This window comes from Hypanus sabinus, chromosome 9 (genome assembly GCF_030144855.1).
Source record: "Hypanus sabinus isolate sHypSab1 chromosome 9, sHypSab1.hap1, whole genome shotgun sequence".
Classification (NCBI taxonomy): domain Eukaryota; kingdom Metazoa; phylum Chordata; class Chondrichthyes; order Myliobatiformes; family Dasyatidae; genus Hypanus; species Hypanus sabinus.
In genome coordinates this window covers 159,194,690-159,216,441 of record NC_082714.1, presented here as the reverse complement: position 1 = coordinate 159,216,441, position 21,752 = coordinate 159,194,690, and the positions used below count along the sequence as shown (strand labels likewise).

The 21,752-nt window shown below is 45.4% G+C and overlaps 1 protein-coding gene across 2 annotated transcripts in view; it reads right to left on the bottom strand.

The window, feature by feature from the left end:
* The window catches only part of rem1 (RAS (RAD and GEM)-like GTP-binding 1), a 55,809-nt gene extending 34,371 nt beyond the window's left edge, over positions 1 to 21,438 (bottom strand). Inside the window, exons 1-2 of one of the 2 annotated variants that reach the window (XM_059980958.1) lie at positions 21,125 to 21,438; positions 6,903 to 7,270 (exon numbers count right to left, since the gene is read on the bottom strand). In XM_059980958.1, the coding sequence (XP_059836941.1) occupies positions 6,903 to 7,260 (358 nt within the window). In that variant the 5' untranslated portion in view covers positions 7,261 to 7,270; positions 21,125 to 21,438. Of the gene's footprint in view, positions 1 to 6,902; positions 7,271 to 20,840; positions 20,958 to 21,124 lie in introns of those variants that run through there. The other variant, XM_059980960.1, reaches the window with a different exon arrangement.
* Between the last annotated feature and the right edge of the window lie 314 nt (positions 21,439 to 21,752).

Here is a 21,752-nt window from a genome sequence, read left to right as displayed (position 1 = left end):
GCATTCTGATTGCATAAACTGTCTGGCATTCAGGAGCCACTGCACAGAATCAGAAAAGCTGCCAAGGGTTGTAATCTTAGCCAGCCCCATCACTGGAACTAGCCACCCCCCCCACCCCCCACCTTCAAGGAATCTTCAAAAGGTAATGCCTCAAAAAAGCAGCATCCATCATTAAGGACCCTTAGCATCTCAGTTATTCCCTCTTCTCATTACTACCATCACGAAGGCCCACATGCAACACTTGATCAGCCTCTTCCCCTCTGCTGTCAGGCTTCCAACAGTCCAAGAACACCACCTTACTGTATTTTTAAATACTGTAATTTATAATATCTTTTATGTATTACACTGTGCTGCTGCCACAATACAACAAATATCATGAAATATATCAGAGGTGTAATAAATCCAGTTCTGATTCTGTAATGTATGGCCTTTACGCAGTGAGGTAACAAAAGCTTTATCAAAGAAACTTCACATCAAGGCCCTACAAGGAGACATTCTCTACACGTGGTTAAAAGCTTTGTTCAGAGAAGGTGGTTTTAAGTTCTTTAGGGTAGTGGGGTGCGGTGGGGTGAGAGGGAGAGAACATGAATGTAGTAGAAAAACTTAGGGAGGGAACTCTGAAATGTAGGACTTAGAGCTGGCATTTCCAATCTTTCACCTCTGACTTTCGAAGTTTCAAAGGAGGAATCTGCTTCGGTTTTCCCTAATTTATTGAGTTGAAAGGAAACATCTTCAATATCTTCAGGCAGCTATTTTTATTTGACTCGTCAGGAATCAAATCTCCAAAGAATTTACTTTGCAAACAGTGGAATTATTTGTGGTTAACACAAAGAGGCACATTGCTAAAATTCTAGATTTCCCTGCGGACTGCCCAATAGAAAAGCTCATTAATTTGGAACATGCTCTTCATCAAAAGTTAAGCTAACACTTTGAAACATTTTCCATTGCAGTGGTCTGAAGTGAGGCTGGAGAAAGGCCCCAGCAGTTATTAATTGCCTTGTCATCCCCGGTTTCCCGAAGCCTTGAGACCTTTCAGCAAACCCTGACCTTTTGCTCACTGAAATATAACAGCCAACTTCACAAAGAATGCAGCTTCTAAATCTCCCAGGTTTCTTCAAAATATAAAGAAAAACTCCTTCATTTTTCTTAGCCTCAGAAATGTTCATCATCCTCTGCCATTCATTCCACCTGGTGTCCCTCTCCCATTCTTTCTTTCTTCACAAGACCCACCCTCAAAATGCCATGAGTCTTTGCTCACTCACTCCTGGACCCACTATTCAATCTTTAATTACACCACTGTGGATTTCTATAATATTATGCATTCAACATCAATGATGACATCTCTCTCAAGTGATATTATTATATAAAAGAATCAGGAACAACAGTGTCTTGAGTCTGAGTGGAGATCTGAAAGAAGTTTAAGAGATTTTAAGGGGCATACATAGAGCATATATAACTGGTGGTGGGTTATGTGTGTAGTTATGTCTCTACCAAAGGAGGTGTAAGGCAGTCCTACCATCCGCTAGCCTACAGGTCACCCTTGGGCACCTGCTTAGACCCCCGATCAGGGTCACGTGAAGTCATGGGAGCAGGTGGTGGATGGTTGTATGAGCAGCCGGTGCAAATCACAAGTCCTGGTTATGCAACCACTGACACCAGGCAGACAATCTCTGAAGAGTATTGATAATGGCTGGGGTCACCCACCTTGTAAAGGCACTGCCTGGGAGAAGGCAACGACAAACCACTTCTGAAAATAAATTTGCCAAGAACAAACACGGCCATGAGACCATGATTGCCCACGCTGTACGATGATGATGGCATACGGATTTGGCCCCCTTATATAATAAAATATGTGCTGGCATTGGAGAAGGTACAGAGGATGATTCTGGGAATGAAAGTGTTAACGTTGTACAACATGGCACACAACAAATGATATAGAATATGTACACTCAACATTGTTTCCCAGGATTGACATATCTAATATGAGCAGACATGCATTTAATGTGAGAGGAAGGAAGATTTTTTTTAATAAACACAGAGTGTGTTTCATGTCTGGAATGTGCTGTCAGGGGTGGCAGCAAAATTGATGAAGGCATTTAGCAGGTTCTCAGGTAGGCACATGACTGGAGGGATATGGGCATTGTGTAGGCAGAAGAGATCAGTTTAGTAGATAATTAATTACTAGCTGAATTAGTTTGGCACATCATAGGCCTAGTCCTGAGCTGTACTGTTCAATATTATTGTTGTTGAACTTCCACCCTCTAAAGTCAATTTAGAACAGGCGTTCCCAACCTTATTTATGCCATGGACCTTGACCATTAACTGAGGGGTCTGTATTGGGAATACTTGTTTTAGAGTCTTAGACAAATCACAAGAATAGACCCTGCAGCCCATCACGTCTACACTAACTCACCAAGCATCCAGTTACACTAATCCTATGTAACACTCTGTAAGTTTTCACTGCTAATGTAATGGCTTCTCTGTAGCAGTTTGGGTGGGTTATGACTGGAAATAACGGTGCACATTAGCCAATGAGTGGGATGTTGCTCTTCCTTGTGTGTCTGGGAGCCAGGAATTCGGGGTCTTTTGCCGGGGAGAGATGAGGAGAGAAGACGCGAATGGAGAGAGTTGGTAGACCACCGGATGGAGTGGATGTGGAGCGAGGGTCCGAAGGTCAGCGACAATCAGAGGAGGTCAATGGTGGACAAACGGCCTTATCGGTGAGCTCCAACTTTGTGTATGAGACTGTTTCATGAGAATGGACCCTTTTGTCTTTTTTTCGTTTTCTTTACTAACCATGTAGTCAAATTAAGAATTATAAAGCTCAATTGTTTAATCGCATATTGTGTACTGTTTATTATTTCGTGGTACTGATTTGTAACAGGGGACACATCGTGCAGAATCCGTCCAAACGAGATTTCTTAAGTTTGGCTAGGCCGGGGGGGTGGTGGGGTTGCTATCATCCCCTATATTAAGCCGCAAGCCAAAGTGAGAGTTACACCTATACTAATCCCATTTTTGATCATGCCTACGTTCCTATCAACTTCCCCCAGGTTTTATCACTCACATACATATCGGGAGAAATTTTCTGTGGGCAATTAACCTGACAACTCGCACATTTGCTTGGAAGAAGTGCTCACAAAGTGCTGGAGAAAATCAGCAGGCCAGGGAGCAGCTATAGAAAAGTGTAAGCAGTCAACATTTCCGGACGAGACCTTTTTTTTTGGAGTGTCGTTTTGATTAATTTTGTCAGGGTGACGATGTGGGGAATTTATTGATCTCAGTAGGTGCACGACGTGCTTGTTGTCACAGCGAGTACAAACGTCAGCAAATCACGTTGTGGTTCTGAATATTCAGGTTAGCCACATTTGCAATTTGCCTGTCCAAATGTCACTTGTGAACTTTGTAACAGTACAATCTACCACTTCCTCCAGCAGCTTGTTCCAGGTATCTACCACCCTCCATATGAAAAAGTTATCCCTCAGGTCCACTATAAATCTTTCTCCTCATATGCCCTCTAGTTTTAGACTCTCCGACCCTGGGGAAAAGACTGTGATCAGCTACATTAATCGTGCCCCTCATTATTTAGAAAACCTCTACAAGGTCACGCCTCAGCTGCCTATACCACAAAGAAGAAAATACCAGCCTATCCAGTCTCTCCCCACAACACAAGCCCTCCATTCCCAGCCATGTCCTTGTGAATTTTCTCTGCATCCTTCTCAGCTTAATGACATCCTCATGGTCCACCGCCCTCTCTAATCAGAGTTCTTCAGCCCTTCACCTCTTCTACCTATCCCCTCGCAACTCTTCACTTCATACCCACTTCCCCACCTACCCAACCAACTACCCCTCACCAGGCTTCACCGACTGGCTGTCATCTGCCAATTTGTACTTCTTCCCTCCACCCCCCCACCTTCTTATTATGGCCCCCTTCCCTTCCAGTCTTGATGAAGGGCCTCAGCCCAAAATGTCCACTGTTTATTTCTCTCCATTTATGCTGCCTAACCTGCTGAGTTCCTTCAGCATTGTGCCAGAGTGTGTGTGTGTGATGCTCCAGATTTCCAGCATCGGCAGAGCCTCTTGCGTTTATGACATCCTTCATACAGCCAAGCAAGCAGAACTGTATACCAGTCCTCCAAATGTGGCCTCACCAACATCTTGGACACCTTGTCTAGGACATGATGTCCCCAGTCTTGAGCACCACATACATAACTCCGTCGGTCAGGCAGCATCTATAGAAGTGAATAGTCAGTCGACGTTTCGGGCCAAGATTCTTCTTGGTGTAGCACTTCTGCAGCCAGTAGGGAGATTAATGGGGAGGGCCGAATGGACCTCCCTTCAATGATAGAGGGAGTAGAAAGCAGAGAGTCCTAACTCTTGTGTTCAGTTCTTATATGGTTACCGGGGCTTCTACTTCTACTTCTGCAGATCTGTCTGACCATGGGACTATGATAAGATGTTTATTCTAGATGTATAAGCTCTTGGGGATTAGGTGGAACAGGGTCAGCTCTGCTATGATTCACCTCCCACAGCAGACGACTTGGCCCGTGCCGTGGGTCAATATATTTAAAGCCTGCTCCCAGAAATGCTGAAGGTTCAGTTCTTCAGTCCTGCACCTTGTACAGCCATCAGTGGTATCAGCATAACATATTTATAGAAATGATGCATACATAGCTCCAACTTCTCTAGCTGCCCCTATTTCTGGTCTGGCTAGCTATTTCCTCCTGTGCCCTGTTGCCATGCTCTGCACTCCTCGAGTGAGATTGCAAACTTTCTTTTTTAAAAATGTGGCTGAAATTTCCATCATAGAAACAGATATGGGTCTGTGGTTTTGCTCCATGCCTGCTTTCCCCTCCCCTACTCCCTCTGAATAGGCCTCTGACCCTTTCCCTTTTGCCCGTCTGGAAAGGACCTGTGTGGTGCTTTGGGCCCCTTGTCTCAATGGTTCTAAAGTCTAGCCACTCGCAGAGTAATTAATTAGGGGTCCCCTCTCACCTCTTCTCTCTTGCCCAGCACTTTCTCCCATGGTCCACTGTCCTTTCCTATCAGATTCCTTCTTCTTCAATACTTTACCCCTTCCACCTATCACCTCCCAGCTTCTTACTTCATCCCCACTCCCCCACCCACTCAATTTCCCCCACTCCCCCATCTTCTTATTCTAGCTTCTACCTCAGACCTGAAGAAGGGCCTTGGTCTGAAATGTTGACTGATTATTCATTCCTATCGATGCTGCCTGGGCTGCTGAGTTCCTCCAGCATTTTGTGTCTGTTGCCATGGAAGCTATGTCCCTTGTTTGGGCAATCAGAATAAGGGAGGATGACTTTAAGTATGGAGTAGACTTCTCAGATATTCAAAGTGTAAGGTACATCTTCAAATGGATGACTGCATGAGTTTTAAGGTGGTGGGGGAGGGGGAGAGGTGGAGGTTTGAAGGAGATGTGAGGGCCAAGTTCTTTTTTGTGTTATATATAAATGTAGAGAGTGACTGATGCCAAGAATGGGTTACCAGGGGCAGTAGTGGAAGCAAACGGTTTGGCGGAGTTTAAGGGGCTTTTAGATGTGAGGTGAGGGTTTCTATCAGTCTGAGTTGACCATGGACATTGTGACCTAGCTGTTTAGATACGCAAGCCTGGGCAGTATGATATGGAGAGCAAGATGTTGCCCATGTAGCAGGCTCCCCCTCTCCGCCCAAAGGAAGGGCAGAGACCGATACAGCTTTGTACCAGCAGCATCGCAGGAGTTGCCAGTCAGTAGGACTGACTTAGTATCATTTTTTGCTCTCGGGGTTTACTTCCAAACCCTTCCCCATGAGTGGTGTAGCTGCAAGGCAGCGGAGGTTTGAGATCCGAGTTTTCCTTCGAGATGAGCTGTCAACCATGGCTGACGAGCCTCATCTGCCCGAAGCGACTGGTTTTAAGGCACCAGTAGCCCGCCTCTGCCCCTTCTCCGGTCAATAGAAACATTTCCACCGGGCTTCGTAGCTAAGCCACACGTGAAGACCGGGAGCTGGACTTGGTTGTCAGAGGCTATTTGAGGCACACATCATTGGGAGCATTTAGTAGGTAGTGGGAGCTTGTCCTTATTACCACCCCGGTTATGACAACCTTCTTAGGTAAACACGTGAATATCAAGGGAGTGGAGGGATATGGATGATACACAGGAGGAGATCATTGAGTATAAATTGGCATGGAGATTGGCAGGACATTGTGGGTCAAATGACCTGTCCAGTGACGTACTGTTCTATGTTCTACCTTCTCCAGTCTGTGGGAGTCTGGATGTTGGACACCAAGGGAAAAGATGGAAACGACTTTGTTGAGGTAGAACATAGGAGTCAGAATATAGAACATTACAGCAGAGTACAGGTTCTTCAACCCATGATGATGTACGGACCTTTTAACCTACTCCAAGATCAATCTAAGCTTTTCCTCCCACATAGCCCTCTGCTTATCTATCATCCACATAACCATCTAAGAGTTTCGTAAGTGGCCCTTACATGTCTGCCTCCACCACCACCCACAGCGGTGCACTCCACACACCATCACTGTGTCAAAACCCACCTCGGGCATCTACACCTTCCTCCATCTCCTCTGGTATTCACCATTGCCTGGGAAAAGGTGCTGGATGTCCATTCTATCTATGCCTCTTATCGTCTTGTACACCTCTATCAAGTTGCCTCTCCTCCTCCTTTGCTCCAAAGAGAAAAGCCCCAGCTTGCTCAAGCTTTCCTCATAAGAAATGCTCTCTAATCCAGGCAGCATCATGGTAAACCTCCTCAGCACCCTAAATATGGAACATTAGCAGGAGACTAAGCCAATGTAGTGAAGCCACGATCGAGTGGAAAATTGATTGTACAAGTTAGAGGGGCTGAACAGCCTCCTCCTTTCCCAGGTTTCCCAATCTTGCCTCCTGTGTTCTCGCCGTGAGCATCCTGAATCCCCGCAAAGACGTTGACCAGGCTGGTCTTGCCCACTCCAGAGTCGCCAAGGAGGAGCACCCGGAAGGTGCCACAGCCAGAGTCCTCGCTGGATACGTCGGAATCCGCCGAGTCGGACGACCAGCCACTCCGCTCCCTCTCCGACGGCTGGCACGAGACAGAGTACCCCAGCCGAGGTCTGCCAGGTCGGTCCGGGCAGGCTGCCAGCTCCCTCTCAGTGGTCAGGCTGTGGACGGGGTGGGCGTGCTGATGAGACGAGGGCACAGGGGAACTGGCACGCCTCTGAAGCACAGTGTGGCCGGTGCTTCTCTGTGTGTTGAGAGTCATCTCAGCGTGGCTGGCAGAAAGGGAAAGTGAAGAACATTAGAGCAAGGCAAACTCCACAACAACCTCTGGTATTTTACCTTTAAAATGATCTTATTTACTAGAATCAGATTTAATATCACCAGCCTACAGTATGTCACAAAATGTGTTGCTTTGCAGCAGCAGTGTAGTGAAATACATACAAACAAACCATACATAAAAAGAATTCACCCCCTTGGATATTTAATTTTTTATTGTTTTACATCACTGAATCACAGTGGGTTTAATTTGGCTTTTTTGATACTGATCAACAGAAAAAACTCTTTTGTGCCGAAGTAAAAACAGATCTGTACAAAGTGATCTAAATGAATTACAAATATAAAACACAAAATAATTGATTGCGTAAGTATTCACCCCTTTAATATGACACACCAAACCATCACTGGTGCAGCCAACTGGGTTTAGGAGTCACATATTTAGTGAAATGGAGATCACCGTGTGTAGTCAAGGTGTTTCAATTGATTGTTGTAAAAGTCCAGCTGCTGGTGAGTCAGTATCCTGGCAAAAACTACACTATGAAGACAAAAGAACACTCCAAGCAACTCCATGAAAAGGTTATTGAAAAGCACAAGTCAGAAGAAGGGTACAAGAAAATATCTAAGTCAATGACTATCCCTTGGAGTACTGTTGTCAATCATCAAGAAATGGACAGAACATGGCACAGCTGTAAATCTGCCTAGAGCGGGCCGCCCTCAAAAGCTGAGTGACTTTGCAAGAAGGGGACCAGTGAGGGAGGCCACCAACAGACCTATGACAACTCTGGAGGAGTTGCAAGCTTCAGTGGCTGAGATGGGAGAGACTGCACGTAGAACAACTGTTGCCTGGGGGCTTCACCAGTCTCAGCTTTATGGGAGGGTGGCAAAGAGAAAGCCACTGTTGAAAACACTCACATGAAATCTCAGCTAGAGTTTGCCAGAAGACATGTGTGAAACTCTGAAATCAGCTGAAAGAAGATTCTATGGTCTGATGAAACCAAATTTAACCTTTTAAACCTTTAGCGTAAATGCTATGTTTGGAATAAACCAGACTCTGCACATCATCAAAAACACACCAGCCCTACTGTGAAGCAGGGTACTGGCTGAATCGTGCTGTGAGGATGCTTCACTGCAGCAGGTCCTGGAAGGCTTGTGAAGGTAGAGGGTAAAATGAGTGCAGCAAAATACAGGGAAATCCTGGGGGAAAACCTGATGCAGTCTGCAAGAGAACTGTGACTTGGGAGATTTGTTTTCCAGCAAGACAATGATCACAAGCATAAAGCCAAAGCTGCACAGGAATGGCTTAAAAACAACAAAGTTAATGTCCTGAAGTGGCCAAGTCAGAGTCCAAACCTCAATCCAATTGAAAATGTGTGGCTTGACTTGAAAAAGGCTGTTCACTCACAATCCCCATGCAATCTGGCAGAGCTTGAGTAGTTTTGTAAAGAAGAATGGGGAAAAATTGCAGTGTCCAGATGTGCAAAGCTGATAGAGACCTATCCACACAGACTCAAGGCTGTAATTATCGCCAAAGGTACATCTACTAAATACTGACTTGAAGGGGATGAATACTTATGCAATCGACTATTTGTAATTAATTCAGATCACGTTGTAGAGATCTGTTCACCTTGACACAGAAGAGTCTTTTACTGTTGATCAATATCAAAAAGAAGCCAAATTAAATCCACTATGATTCAATGTTGTAAAACAATAAAACATGAAAATATCCATGGGGGTGGGTGAATGCTTTTTAAAGGCACCGTATGTATGTGTGTGTGTATGTAAAATAACTAATGCAAATATAGAGCAAAATTAGAGGTAGTGTGCAAGGGTTGGTTTATTGTCTGTTTACAAATCTGATGGCAGAGTGGATTTATATTATTATATTTATGATTAAGATTTAACTAGCTTCATCACATGAGCATCACACAGTGAAATGTGTCGTCTACATCAACAGCCAATGCATTCCGAGGATTGTGCTTGGGGTAGTCCACAAGTGCTTCCGCTATCAACATAGCAGACACACAACTTAAAAACTCTAACCTGTATACCTTTGAATTGTAGGAGAAAACTGGAGCACGTGGAGGAAACCCGTGTGGGCACGGGGAGAATGTGCAAACTCCTTACAGACAGCGGCGTGAAATGAACCCTTACCATGACCGCTTACGTTGTAAAGCTTATGCCAACTGTTATACTATTGTGCACCATATATGTAAAATATATATATTCATATTATTAACATCTTATATTTATATTTATTTATTGTATCACTTATTTATATAAAATTACTTATAATTTGTATGATTGTTAAAATATCTCTGGTATTTTAAAGGCGTAGAGTTCCACAATACAGACACAAGCCCTTCGGCCCAACTTGTTCATGCTGACCAAGGTGCTTACCCAAGCTCATCCCATTTAACTATCTTTGGCCTAGTTCCTATCCATGTATGTGTCCTGCGGCAAAGCTGCCTATCCAACCTCTCCAAGGCAACATCTGATGAGTCTCCTCCGCACCCTCCCCACTTCCCCAAGGAGACTGAGTGGTATACACGCATCGCTGAACATTAATACCCCCAGAAATACAACACACACTCCTCCACACACAGACCAGCTAACTATCCCCAGTTAGAACACAGAACAGTACAGCACAGGAGCAGGTTCCTCAGCCTACAACGCCCATGCTGAATATAATAATCTGAATAAGAGCTTTTTTCATCGAGCACTTTTTATATCAACAGCGTAGTTCAAAGTTCTTTACAATGTGATAACAGTGCTAAGTTGAAAATAAACTAAAAAAATTAAAAATGAAATAAGAGACAAAAATGTTAAATAAAGTTTTTGAGCTGGCATTTAAAAGTGTCAACTGAGTCTGCATCCCTCATAGTTTGAGATATTGAACTCCTCAGTTTAATATAATGTCAAATTAAACTGAATGCTTTTTGCCTGCATATCTGATCAAGATCCACTTACAAACAATGCTCCCTCGGGCGACATCTTCCAGATAGTCCATAAAACTATTTATTTCACATCTTCTTTGTATTTTAAATGTGTTTCTGGTTCTTTTAGAGCCTGTAATCTATAGTTTGTGGATCAATTGAGTGATCTGGCTCTTTGCTGTCTCTGAGAAGATTCCAGAAGGCAAGCAGCCTCGAGGTCAATGATGTTCGAAATGGAGTGCGAGCCCAGTTCGATTCCATTCCTCGCCGATCAAAGCATCGAGGAAGATTGAAACATCAAAGTGAGTGTGGAAGCGTCCAGCATCGTCTACCAGTCTCTCGCTCGTTGCTACTGGAGAATGCGTCCGCGTGTGGTGGTCTCTTACTCACTACTCCGGAGGGCAGACTCCTGAGTTTGAGTGATCTCTCTCTTTCCCTCATTGCTGTTGGAGGATGATAGCATCTCTCCCTCGATGCTGTGGGAGGGTGTTAGAAAAGTTCTGGGCTCGCGATTCATGGATTGGAATGTAGTTCACTTGGACTTTTTTGCGCATGGGCGTGGGGGGGGGGGGGGTTGATGCCTTCCTTGGAATGGCTTCATGTTTTCTTTGTTTCGTGGTTATCCGGCGAAGATGAATCTCAGAGTTATATACTGCACAGATATTTTGATAACAAATGTACCTTGAACATGTTCCATATTCCACTATTCCTGCATATTCATGTTTCTATCTAAAAGCCCCTGAAATGCCTCTATCACATCTGCTTTCAACAGTACAACTGGCCACCCTGGTCAGAAGCCCACCACTCACTGTGTAAAAAATCTTTCCCCACACTTCTCCTGTGTAACAGCGGTCTGCAGATCTGAACCTCTTGCACATGTTACTGACTGTATTGTTCAGACTTTAAATGGAAATACGGTTACACAACTTAGTGGGCTACAAGCATAATAAATCCCACCATTGTACAAGCAGCCGAACCGCAAAACTGCCAGCATGGCCTGAGTACAAGCATCTGGATCACCGCTGTCCTTTAGGGGAAGAAGCGTGCTGTTGTTTACCAAGACACCCCATTGTCACACAGCATACCGGGCTTCTGAAACAGCCCAGTACACACTTGATTTAGTACTTCTTTATAGACTCCAGTTCAGAACGCAATTTGCTTGAGTTTATTGTTTGCATGATTGCACATTGGACGTTTGACGATCTTTTCTTTTAATTGGTTCTTTTGAGTTCCTTTGTTTGGCTAACTGTAAGGAGACGAACCCCAGGGTTGTATTGTGTGTACGTACTTGGGATAGTAAATGTAGTTTGAACTTCAAGGATTCAATTCAATATCACTTTCCCAAGGACAATCGGGGAGCTGTCTTGTCAATGAACCATGATGAGCAAAAATATCCCATCTCCCTCCCGAAGAAATTGACAGGGTGGGGGGAGAAAAATCATTGGATGAGAGTCACAAGCTACACTGTAATGGACTTATCGATTAACCACAGTAATCCATGGCTTTCAATTAACAACAGATGTGAGGTGAGGAGATGACGAGAGAAAGCAAGGATTCTTTGGGCTGAAAGGCTTGTATCCATGCTGAATTCCTCTATAACTTCAAGGGCTTTGGCCAAGGTCATTGGGCCTTCTCAAGCTACCTCTAGCCATCACAGATCACATATTTGTTTGTTGTGTGTCTTCTCATATGACTTGGATGTTCATGGTCTTCCCTCGGATCCAAGACCATGGTCGTTCTCGGCAAATTTTTCTACAGAAGTGGTTTGCCATTGCCTTTTTCTGAGCAGTGTCTTTACAAGATGGGGGACCCCAGCCATTATCAATACTCTTCAGAGATTGTCTGTCCGGTGTCAGTGGTCACATAACCAGGGCTTGTGATACGACTATCCACCACCTGCTCCCAGGGCTTCACGTGACCCTGATCGGGGGTTAAGCAGGTGCTACACCTTGCCTCAGGGTGTGCTGCAGGCTAGCGGAGGGAAGGAGCTCCTTACACCTCCTTTGGTAGAGACGTATCTCCACACCGCTACCCTGATCGCTACTAGAGATGTAAAAAGGCACAGGAGCTCTGATTGTTAAAATGCAGTCTGTCCTGCTATAGGGCCCCTACTACTGTACCAGCCTCTGAAGCAGTGGTTCCCAGGCTGGGGGGGGTCACAGTCCCCTCGGTTAATGGTAGAAGTCCAAAGCATAAAGAAAGGTTGGCAACCCCTACTCTGAGGTCAGCAGATTATTTGACCAAAAAAAAACAAGGAGTATTAACCTTCCATCATAGCAGGAAAGTGCAAAATTCAAATTAAGTTATCGAAGTACATACTATACATGTTACCATCTACACATTTCCTTGCAGGCATTTACAGGAAAATAAGGAGGTACAGCACAATTTATGAAAACCTATACATAAGCAAAGGCTTGGCAAACAACCCATGTCCAAAAGACAAACTGTGCAGGTAAAGAGAACTACACTGAGAATGTGAGTTGTAAAGATCCCTAGAAAGTGAGTTCAGAGGTTGTGGGATCAGTTCAGAGTTGAGGTGAGTGAGGTTATCCACGCTGGTTCAGGAGCCTGATGGTTATAGAGTAATAACTGTTCCTGAACGTGGTGGTGTGGGACCCAAGGTTTCTGTAGCCCCTGTCTGATAGTAAGCGAGAAACGAGCATGGCCTGGATGGTGGGGTCCTTGATGATGGATGCTGCTTTCCTGTGGCAACTCTCCTTTAATTGTTAGATGGAAGGGAGGTCTTTACGTGTTGTCTCTATCCACCTCTTTCATTAGCCATTTCCGTCACACAACATCAGTAAACTCCAGCTACTGCATCATTTCCCTGTGTTAAAAGGTAATTCAATACATTATGCATCTTGTACCTTACTGGTTACTTGCACTGCACTATTTTGGTGCCATTCTGAAATTGCTTTGCCTTATTCTACCTCAATGCACCGTGTATAATGATCTGATCTGTATGAACAGCATGCAAGACAAGCTTCTCACTGTATCTCGGTACATGTGGCAGTTTGAGGAACCCTCTAAAGTGCTGTTGGCCCATCAACATTCGATTCATGGCCTGCCCTTTCCAGCAGATTTGGGGATGGCATGGTAGCTTCGTGGTTAGCATAATGCTTTTACAGCACCAGAGACCCAGGTTCAATTCCTGCCACTGCCTGTAAGGAGTTTGCACACTCTCCCCACGACCGCATGAGTTTCCTCCCACAGTCCAGGCTAGTGGGTTAATTGGTCACTTGGGTGTAACTGGACGATGTGGACGCGTCGGGACGGAAGGTCCTGTTACTGTGCTGTATCTCTAAACAAATAAACCAGCACTGTGGTGACCCACTTCCCAGCGCACTCGAACCGGCTGACAAAGTCGCATCGCCCCAGGGTGTGAACTTTTAAATTTAAGCTTTCCTGGACCAGGAGCCAAAGCGAGTTGGCCAGCTGATTACTCTGGCCAACATTTTATAGTTCTGCTCTCGCAGTCCAAGTAAAACAAGCCAGTTCATTACTCATTCCTGTCATCACAATGTGACACTGAATTGTTTCCCCCGGTCTTCATTTTCTCACCAGGGATTGCAGTTTGCATTCTGCCTTCATCAGGGAAACCAGCCTGCTTTCCCTCAGTAAAGCTGCCAGCATAATAAGATACCCCAGACATTTCCCTCTTACTCCCTTTTCCATCAAGCAGAAGGTAAAAAAAGCCGGAAACCACGTCTCCAGGCTTCAAGGCCAGTTTCTGCCCCACTGCTATATCATCATCATTGTGTGCCATCTCATACGTTGTGGGCGATCATGCTGTTTGGCCGTGACTGCTCTTGGCAACTTTTTCTGCAGAAGTGGTTTGCCATTGCCTTCTTCTGGGTGGTGTCTTTGCAAGACAGGTGACCCCAGCCGTTATCAATACCCTTCAGAGACTGTCTGCCTGGTGTCACTGGTCACATAGTGAGGACTTGTGATCTGCACCAGCTGCTCATATGACCATCCACCACCTGCTCCCACAGCTTCACGTGACCGTGATCGGGCACCCGCAATTCCTCTGTAACTGTTACATTTCTCAGCACTGTGCTCTTGTTTCTGCTGTACTACTTCAATGCACTGTGTAATGAATTCATCTACACCACCAGACAACACATCTCAGTACACATGACAATCATAAACCAATTCCAATTCCCATGTCCTCAGTCTGGGATTTACTCTGACAACTCTCTTGCCCACAGTACAACACTGACCACTTGAAAAATCTGCACTGATCACAGGCTTCAAGGCCTGACAATATCCCAAAATCTTTACACCCAGTAATTATAATGAAAGAAATTATACACAACTACTCAATGCCTAAACAATTTATTTTTATGTCATCAAAGACACTCACAAATTTCTGCAGATGTACCGTGGAGAGGATTCTAGCTGGCTGTGTTGCCGTCTAGTATGTAGGAGCCACTGCACAGGATCGAAAGAACCTGCAGAGAGTTGTAAACTCAGTCAGCTCCATCATGGGCACTAGCCTCCGTGGTATCCAGGACATCTTGAAGGAGCGATGTCTCAAAAACGCGGCGTCCATCATTAAGGACCCCCATCACCAGTACATGCCCTCTCCTCATTGTTTCCAAAAGGGAGGAGGTACAGGAGCCTGAAGGCACACACTCAACCATTCAGGAACAGCTTCTTCCCCTCTGCCATCAGGGAGGAGGTACAGGAGCCTGAAGGCACACACTCAACCATTCAGGAACAGCTTCTTCCCCTCTGCCATCAGAGAGGAGGTACAGGAGCCTGAAGGCACACACTCAACCATTCAGGAACAGCTTCTTCCCCTCTGCCATCAGGGAGGAGGTACAGGAGCCTAAAGACACACACTCAACGATTCAGGAACAGCTTCTTCCCCTCTGCCATCAGGGAGGAGGTACAGGAGCCTGAAGGCACACACTCAATGATTCAGTAAAAGTTTCTTTCCCTCTGCCATCTGATTTCTGAATGGATAATGAGCCCATGAATGCTAACATACTATTTTTTGCACTACTTATTTGACCTAGCTATTTAGTTATATATATTTACTGTAATTCACACTTGTTATTATGTATTGCAATGTACTGCTGTCACATAATAACAAATTTCACGACATATGCCGGTGATATTAAACCTGATTTTGATTCTGAACATTGGTGTGTGTCTTCAGGCTCCTGTACCCTCTCCCTGCCGGCAGCAGTGAGGAGAGGGCATGACCTGGGTGAGGTGGTTCCTTAATGATGGATTCTGCCTTTTTGAGGCATCGCTGGGTAGACTAGTGCCCATGAAGGAGCTGGCTGAGTTTATAAGGTCCTGCAGCTTTTTTCTGATGCAGTGCAGTGGCCCCTCCATACCAGACAGTGATGCAGACAGGTAGAATGCTCCGCACATCTATGGAAATTTATGAGAGTATTTAGTGCCATGCAATAACATCCCTTGAAAATTAATCAATAAGCTCCAAGACCTGGGCCTCGATATGTCCTTGTGAAGCAGGATCCTTGACTTCTCCACTTTCAGACCCAGCCAGTTCCGATTGGCAGCAACACCCCCTTCACAATCTCCATCAGCACGGCTCTACAAAAAGTGGTGGATAGCCCATCACAGGAATAGCCCTCCCCACACTGAGCACATTTACAAGGAGCCCTGCCACAAGAAAGCAGCATCTATCATCATGGATACCCACTATCTAGGCCATGCTCTCTTCTCGTTACTACCATTGGGCAGGAGATACAGGAGAGTGAGGTCCCACACCACCGGGTTCAGGAACAGTTATTACTCTTCAACTGTCAGGCTCTTGAAGCAGAGGAGTTAACTTCACTCACTACAACTCTGAACTGATTCAACAACCTACAGACTCACTTTCAAGGACTCCACAACTCAAGTTTTCAGTATTATTTATTTTTTCATTATCAATATTTGTTTTTTTGTATTTGCACACTTTGTCTCCTGTTGCTTGTCTGTCTTTATGTGTAGTTTTTCATTGATTCTTATTATTTCTGTGCTCTACTGTGAATCTAGGTGCTATACGGTGACGTATAATAAACTTTGCTGACCTTCAGAGGCCAGGGTACAGTGTAACACAGCCCATACTCTAGTATATCCTATACTCGTGAAAGACATTTTTTCAATAAAAGACCATTCGCATTCAGAAAAGACTACTGTTTCTAAATACTGGCTCATCATTGGGTTAAAAAGAACACTTTTGGATATTATAATGTGGTTGTGCAGCACACCTTAAAGAGTAACTTTGTCAGTCACATGCACAGTGAAACAGTGAAATTCGTCATTTTGCGTCAACGACCAAGACTGCCCAAACATGCGCTGGGGCAGCCTGCAAGTGTTACCAGGCTTCCGGCACCAATGCAGCGCACTCACAACTTACTAACTCTAACCTGGAGGTGCCTTTGGAGGAAATCAGAACATCCGGAGGAAACCCACCCACTCACGGGGAGAACGTACAAACTCCTTACATATAATGGTGGAAATTGAACCCTGATCAGTGATATAACCAGACTTGCATTTCATTCAAGGGAGATGGGCTTTGCAAGCTGAGCCAGCATTTAAATGCCCGTCCTTAGATACCCTCGAGAAGGTGGGGGGAGAGTGGATAGGATGTTGCAGTTACAGAGAAAGTGCAGTGCAGCTGGACAAAAACTCAAGGTCATTATAAAGAATGTGCAGTCAAAAGTCCATTTTGTTGTACTAGGGGACTGTTCAACAGTTCAGTAGTACAGTCCTTGAGATGTTGGTGCACCCCACAATACTGACCCTGTGATGGTGATGGGTGGTGTTCCACGTGCTTTTACTGCCCTGCTCCTTGCACCTGGTGGGTTTGGAAGGTGGTGCCCAAGGAGTCTCGGTAAGCTGGTGCAGTGCATCTTGTTGATCATCATCATCATTATGTGCCAGGTTGTATGACGTCACCATCATGTGCCCTGTCATATGATGATCATGGTCTTCCCATCAGCACGACTGCTCTTGGAAAATCTTACAGAAGTAGTTTGCCATTCCCTTCTTCTGGGCAGTGTCTTTAAAAAATGGGTGACCCCAGCCATTACCGATACTCATCAGAGATCGTCTGGCTGGCATCAACCTGGACGTGATATGTAGCAGCATATTTACAAAGTAAGTGGCAGGATACTTGGTAGTGTGGAGGAGCAGAGGGATCTGGGGGGACCTAACAGTGCCTTACACCTCCTTTGGCAGAGACACATCTCCAGCCTGCCACCCAATGTACGCACTCTATAACAGTGTGTGGGTGTCTATCCAGCGGGCTGCTATTTCCTGAATCTTGTCAAGCTTCTTCAGAGCTGTTGAGGCTGATCTATTGAACAGTCCCTTTGTACGATATGATAGACTCTTCACTTCACTATCTACCCCGTTATGGCCTTGCACTCGTTGTTTATCTGCACTGCACTTTCTGTGTAACTGTAAAACTTTATTCTGAATTTGGTTAGTGTTTTCCCTCAATGCACTGCTGTTTGGACGGTATGAGGACCCCATTTTCCACTGCACTTCAGTTCATATGACAATAATAAACCAGTTTAGTTTATCACCCAGGCAATATAGAACATAGAACTATACAGTACAGGAACAGGCCTTTTTGCCCATAATGTTGTGCTGAACTAATTAATATGCACATCTAATATATACTAACTAGTGGTAGAACATAGAACATCACAAGACAGAACCGGCTCTTCAGCCCATGATGTTGTGCTGACCTGTTAACCTGCTCTCAGATCAATCTGACCCTTCCCTCCTACACAACTCTCCATTTTCCCATCATCCATTCGCCTAAGAGTTTCTTAAATGCCCCCAATGTACCTGCCTCTACCACCACTCCTAACAGCGTGCTCCACACACCCATCATTCTCTGTGTGAAGAAAAAAATTCTACCTTTGTCAACCCCCCTGTACTTTTTTACAATCACCTTAAAATTACGCTCCCCGCTAATTGTCATTTCTGCCCTGGGAAAATGTATCTGGCTGTCCACTCAATCTATGCCTCTTATCATTCTGTGGAGCTTCTTTCAGACCCACCAGCTCTACCAGCTGGAAAGACATTAAGTTAACTCTCACCCTCCTTTGCTCCAAGGAGGCTAAGCTACAGCTCACTCAACCTATCCACATGACACCCAGATGCTGCTCTTTGGCCCAGGCAGCATTTAGGTCTACTGGACCCATTTTGCCAAAGGGTCTCGTCCAGCCTCCCTGGGGTTTCAGATACACTTATGTACACAGTGACACAATCAGTAGAGTCACTGCCACAGGACTCCAGCGATCTGGTTTCAGTCCTGATCTGTGTGCTGTCTGTGTGGAGTTTTCACGCTCTCCATGTGATTGTATGGGTTTCCTCCTGATACTCCAGTTACCTCCCATGTCCCAAAGATGTATGGGCTGGCTAAGATAAGTTGATCTTTGTCTTAAAGATCATTATTTGTCACAAGAACGTTAAAACTTACAATGAAATGATACATTTGCACCAACGTCTGACACAACCCGAATATGTGCTGGGGGCAGCCCGCAAGCATTGCCACACTTCCAACACCAACACAGCGTGCCCTAACCTGTATGCCTTTGGAATGTGGGAGGAAACCGGAGCATCAGGAGGAAACCCATGCCTCCTGTGCAAGAGGAGACCGTACAAACTCACAGACGGGGGGAATTGAACCCCGATCTTACGAATGGCACTGTAAGGCGCTGCACTGACTGCTTTGCTACTGTGCTGCCTCAGTAGGTTAAGTAGCCTCTGTAAATTAGCTTAGTGCATGTGTATGAGGGCTAGACTTAGAGGGAATGTTCGGGGAGGTGGGAATAAGGAGACACAAGGGACAGCAGATGCTTGGACCTACACCATCAAACAGTCTGCTGAAGGAACTCAGTCTCGGTCAAAACCCTGCATCAGGATAATAGAACTCAAGATTCAAGATTGTTTACTGTCATTCATCAGGACATGAGTGTAAAGGAAATCAAAATGGTTGCTACTCCAGATCTGATGCAGCATTAAAATACATAATAACACAATAAATAAATATATACATACAAGAAAAGCTTCTATACATAGACTGATTGTATGCACATAAGCTGACACTAGGCACAGGACGGTCTGTGACTCTGACAAGAAATGATAAAGTAGTAGTGTTTGGGGGTGTGGAGGGGTGGGTTAGTGGGTGGGGGTGTTGATCAGCCTTACTGCTTAGGGAAAGTCACTGTTTTTGAGTCTGGTGGTCCTGGTGTGAATGCTGGCATAGTCTCTTCACTGATGGGAGCAGGACAAACAGTCCATGAGCCGGGTGGGTGGTTTCCTCTATGATATTGCTGGGCTCTTTGAGGCATCTTTCTGTATATACAGTATGTTTTTGATGGCGGGTAGGCTGGTGCTGGTTAGAATTAGTATAGATTCTTGAAGGCCAGGGTGAATTTGATGGGCTGAAGGGCTTATTTCTGTAGTCTGTGGATCTATGACACATTGACAATGTTCCATTTAAATTAAGAATTAAAGAGAGCTTGTCTTATCAGTTATCACATGACTGAACTATTAAATTAAAAATACCAAATAATACTTGGCAACATGCTTTTAATAATTCATTCTCCACAATCAAGTGTGATATTACCAAAGCCAGCTAAGAGGACCTCACACAGACAGACATTTCTACAGATGTACCGTGGAGAGCATCTGACTGGTTGCATCGCTGCCTGGAATGGAGGGGGTCACTCTTCAGGGTCGGGAAAAGCTGCAGAAAGTTGTGAAGTCAGTCAGCTCCATCGTGGGCGCTCGCCCCCTCCCCAGCACCAAGGACATCTTCAAAGGCGATGCCTCAAAAAGGCAGCATCCACCATTAGGGACGCCCGTCACCCAGGACATGCCCCCTTCTCATTGCTACCATCAACAGGAGCCTGAAGACACATGATTCAGGAACAGCTTCTTCCCCTCTGCCATCAGATTTCTGAATGCACATCGAACCCATGAACTCTACCTCACTGCCTTTTCTTCTGCTTTTGCATTGTATACATTTACATACTGTAAACACAGGAGATTCTGCAGATGCGGAGCGACACATAGACTAACTCAGCGGGTCAGGCAGCTCATATGGAAATGAATAAATAGTCATTTCAATTATTTATTGAAATCTAGAGATTTTAAAAATTATGTATAGCATTGTACTGCTGCCGCAAAACAAATTTCACCACATATGCCGATGATATTAAACGTGTTTCTGACTCCAATAGCAGCTCCTCTGAACCCATTATCTGGTGACTTGGTCCCATTCCCCACACGTTAAGCAGAGCAAAGACTGATGTTCTCACCCGTCGAGTACCTGCCAAAGATGGGAAGTTTGGGCTCGGACTCTCGCACTTAATGACGAGAAGGATTCGCCTCAATAATATTTTTTTTAGAAAATTTTGACCATGTTTGAAGAGCTTTACAGGGACTCAGCTTCCACCCCTCCCCCTCTCCCCCCTCCCCCGCCCTCCGGCCAGCCTCCCGCCTCACCTTGAAGTCTAAGCCCTCGGGCTTCTGTGTGAGTGGGTGGGAATATTTTCCATGAACCCTCCCCCTTGTAAAAGCTTTCAGAACTTCTGGCAGCATTTTATGGAAAATAAAAACTTAGTTCTCGTCATATAAAAAAACTCACTTTTGAAACTAAACTTTCCTGCATGACCAGCGAACGTGCTGAGGTGATTTGACAAACGTTATTTTGATCCCAGAAAGCATAAGCCGCCCTCCTCCTCCCCACCGATGTTAACCAGTACCAGACTGTTGCTTCGGGATGGAAAAAGTGACTCAATCGGTCAAAACTTTGGAGAGCAGCTTTTTCTGACCAGTTCTAACCAGAGGCAATTTCTCCACGCACCGCGGCGATTAAATGTTTAGCAGTATTTACGGTTTGGAACGAATGGTTAAACTGTTTCTACTCACTGGCCGGAATAATCCTCTTGCTTCAAAGCTTCTGTAGGAGTTTTGTTCCGCCGTTTGTTTCACGGAACGCCTCGAAACATCCCTGTTCCTTGATTTCACACACGACCCCAGCTGCTTTCCTTTATACTCCTTCGGAAATCCATGACATCAGGGTTGACTGAACGTCAGTGGCCGGCACGTGTGTTTGTTGTAAACCGCCCATCCGTTCCCCCAAACCCCCCTCGAGAGAACGGGGGTCGCCCCAGTCCGGGACGTGTCCTCCAGATCGGCAGCACAGGGACCAGGAGATTGTCAGCTGGTGAAACAAGTGGTGCAGATCCCTCGGGGGGGGGGGGGGGGGGGGGGTGGAGCCGCACGTTCAGAGACGGACGGGGACGTGTAAATGAGATGGAGCCAAATAACATCTGCATTTTTGTAGCGCCTTTCCCGAGCTCAGGGCGTCTCAAAGAGCTTTGCGGCCGGTTACATCCCGCAGGAGCGTGCCCGTTCTTGTAAGGTTGGAAACACAGGAAAAGAATCGAGCTCGTCTGCAAAGGACACTGCCCAGGAAAGTATCATCCATCAGGGACCCCCCACCACCCGGGACATGCTCTCTTCTCATTGCTACCATCAGGAAGAAGGTACAGGA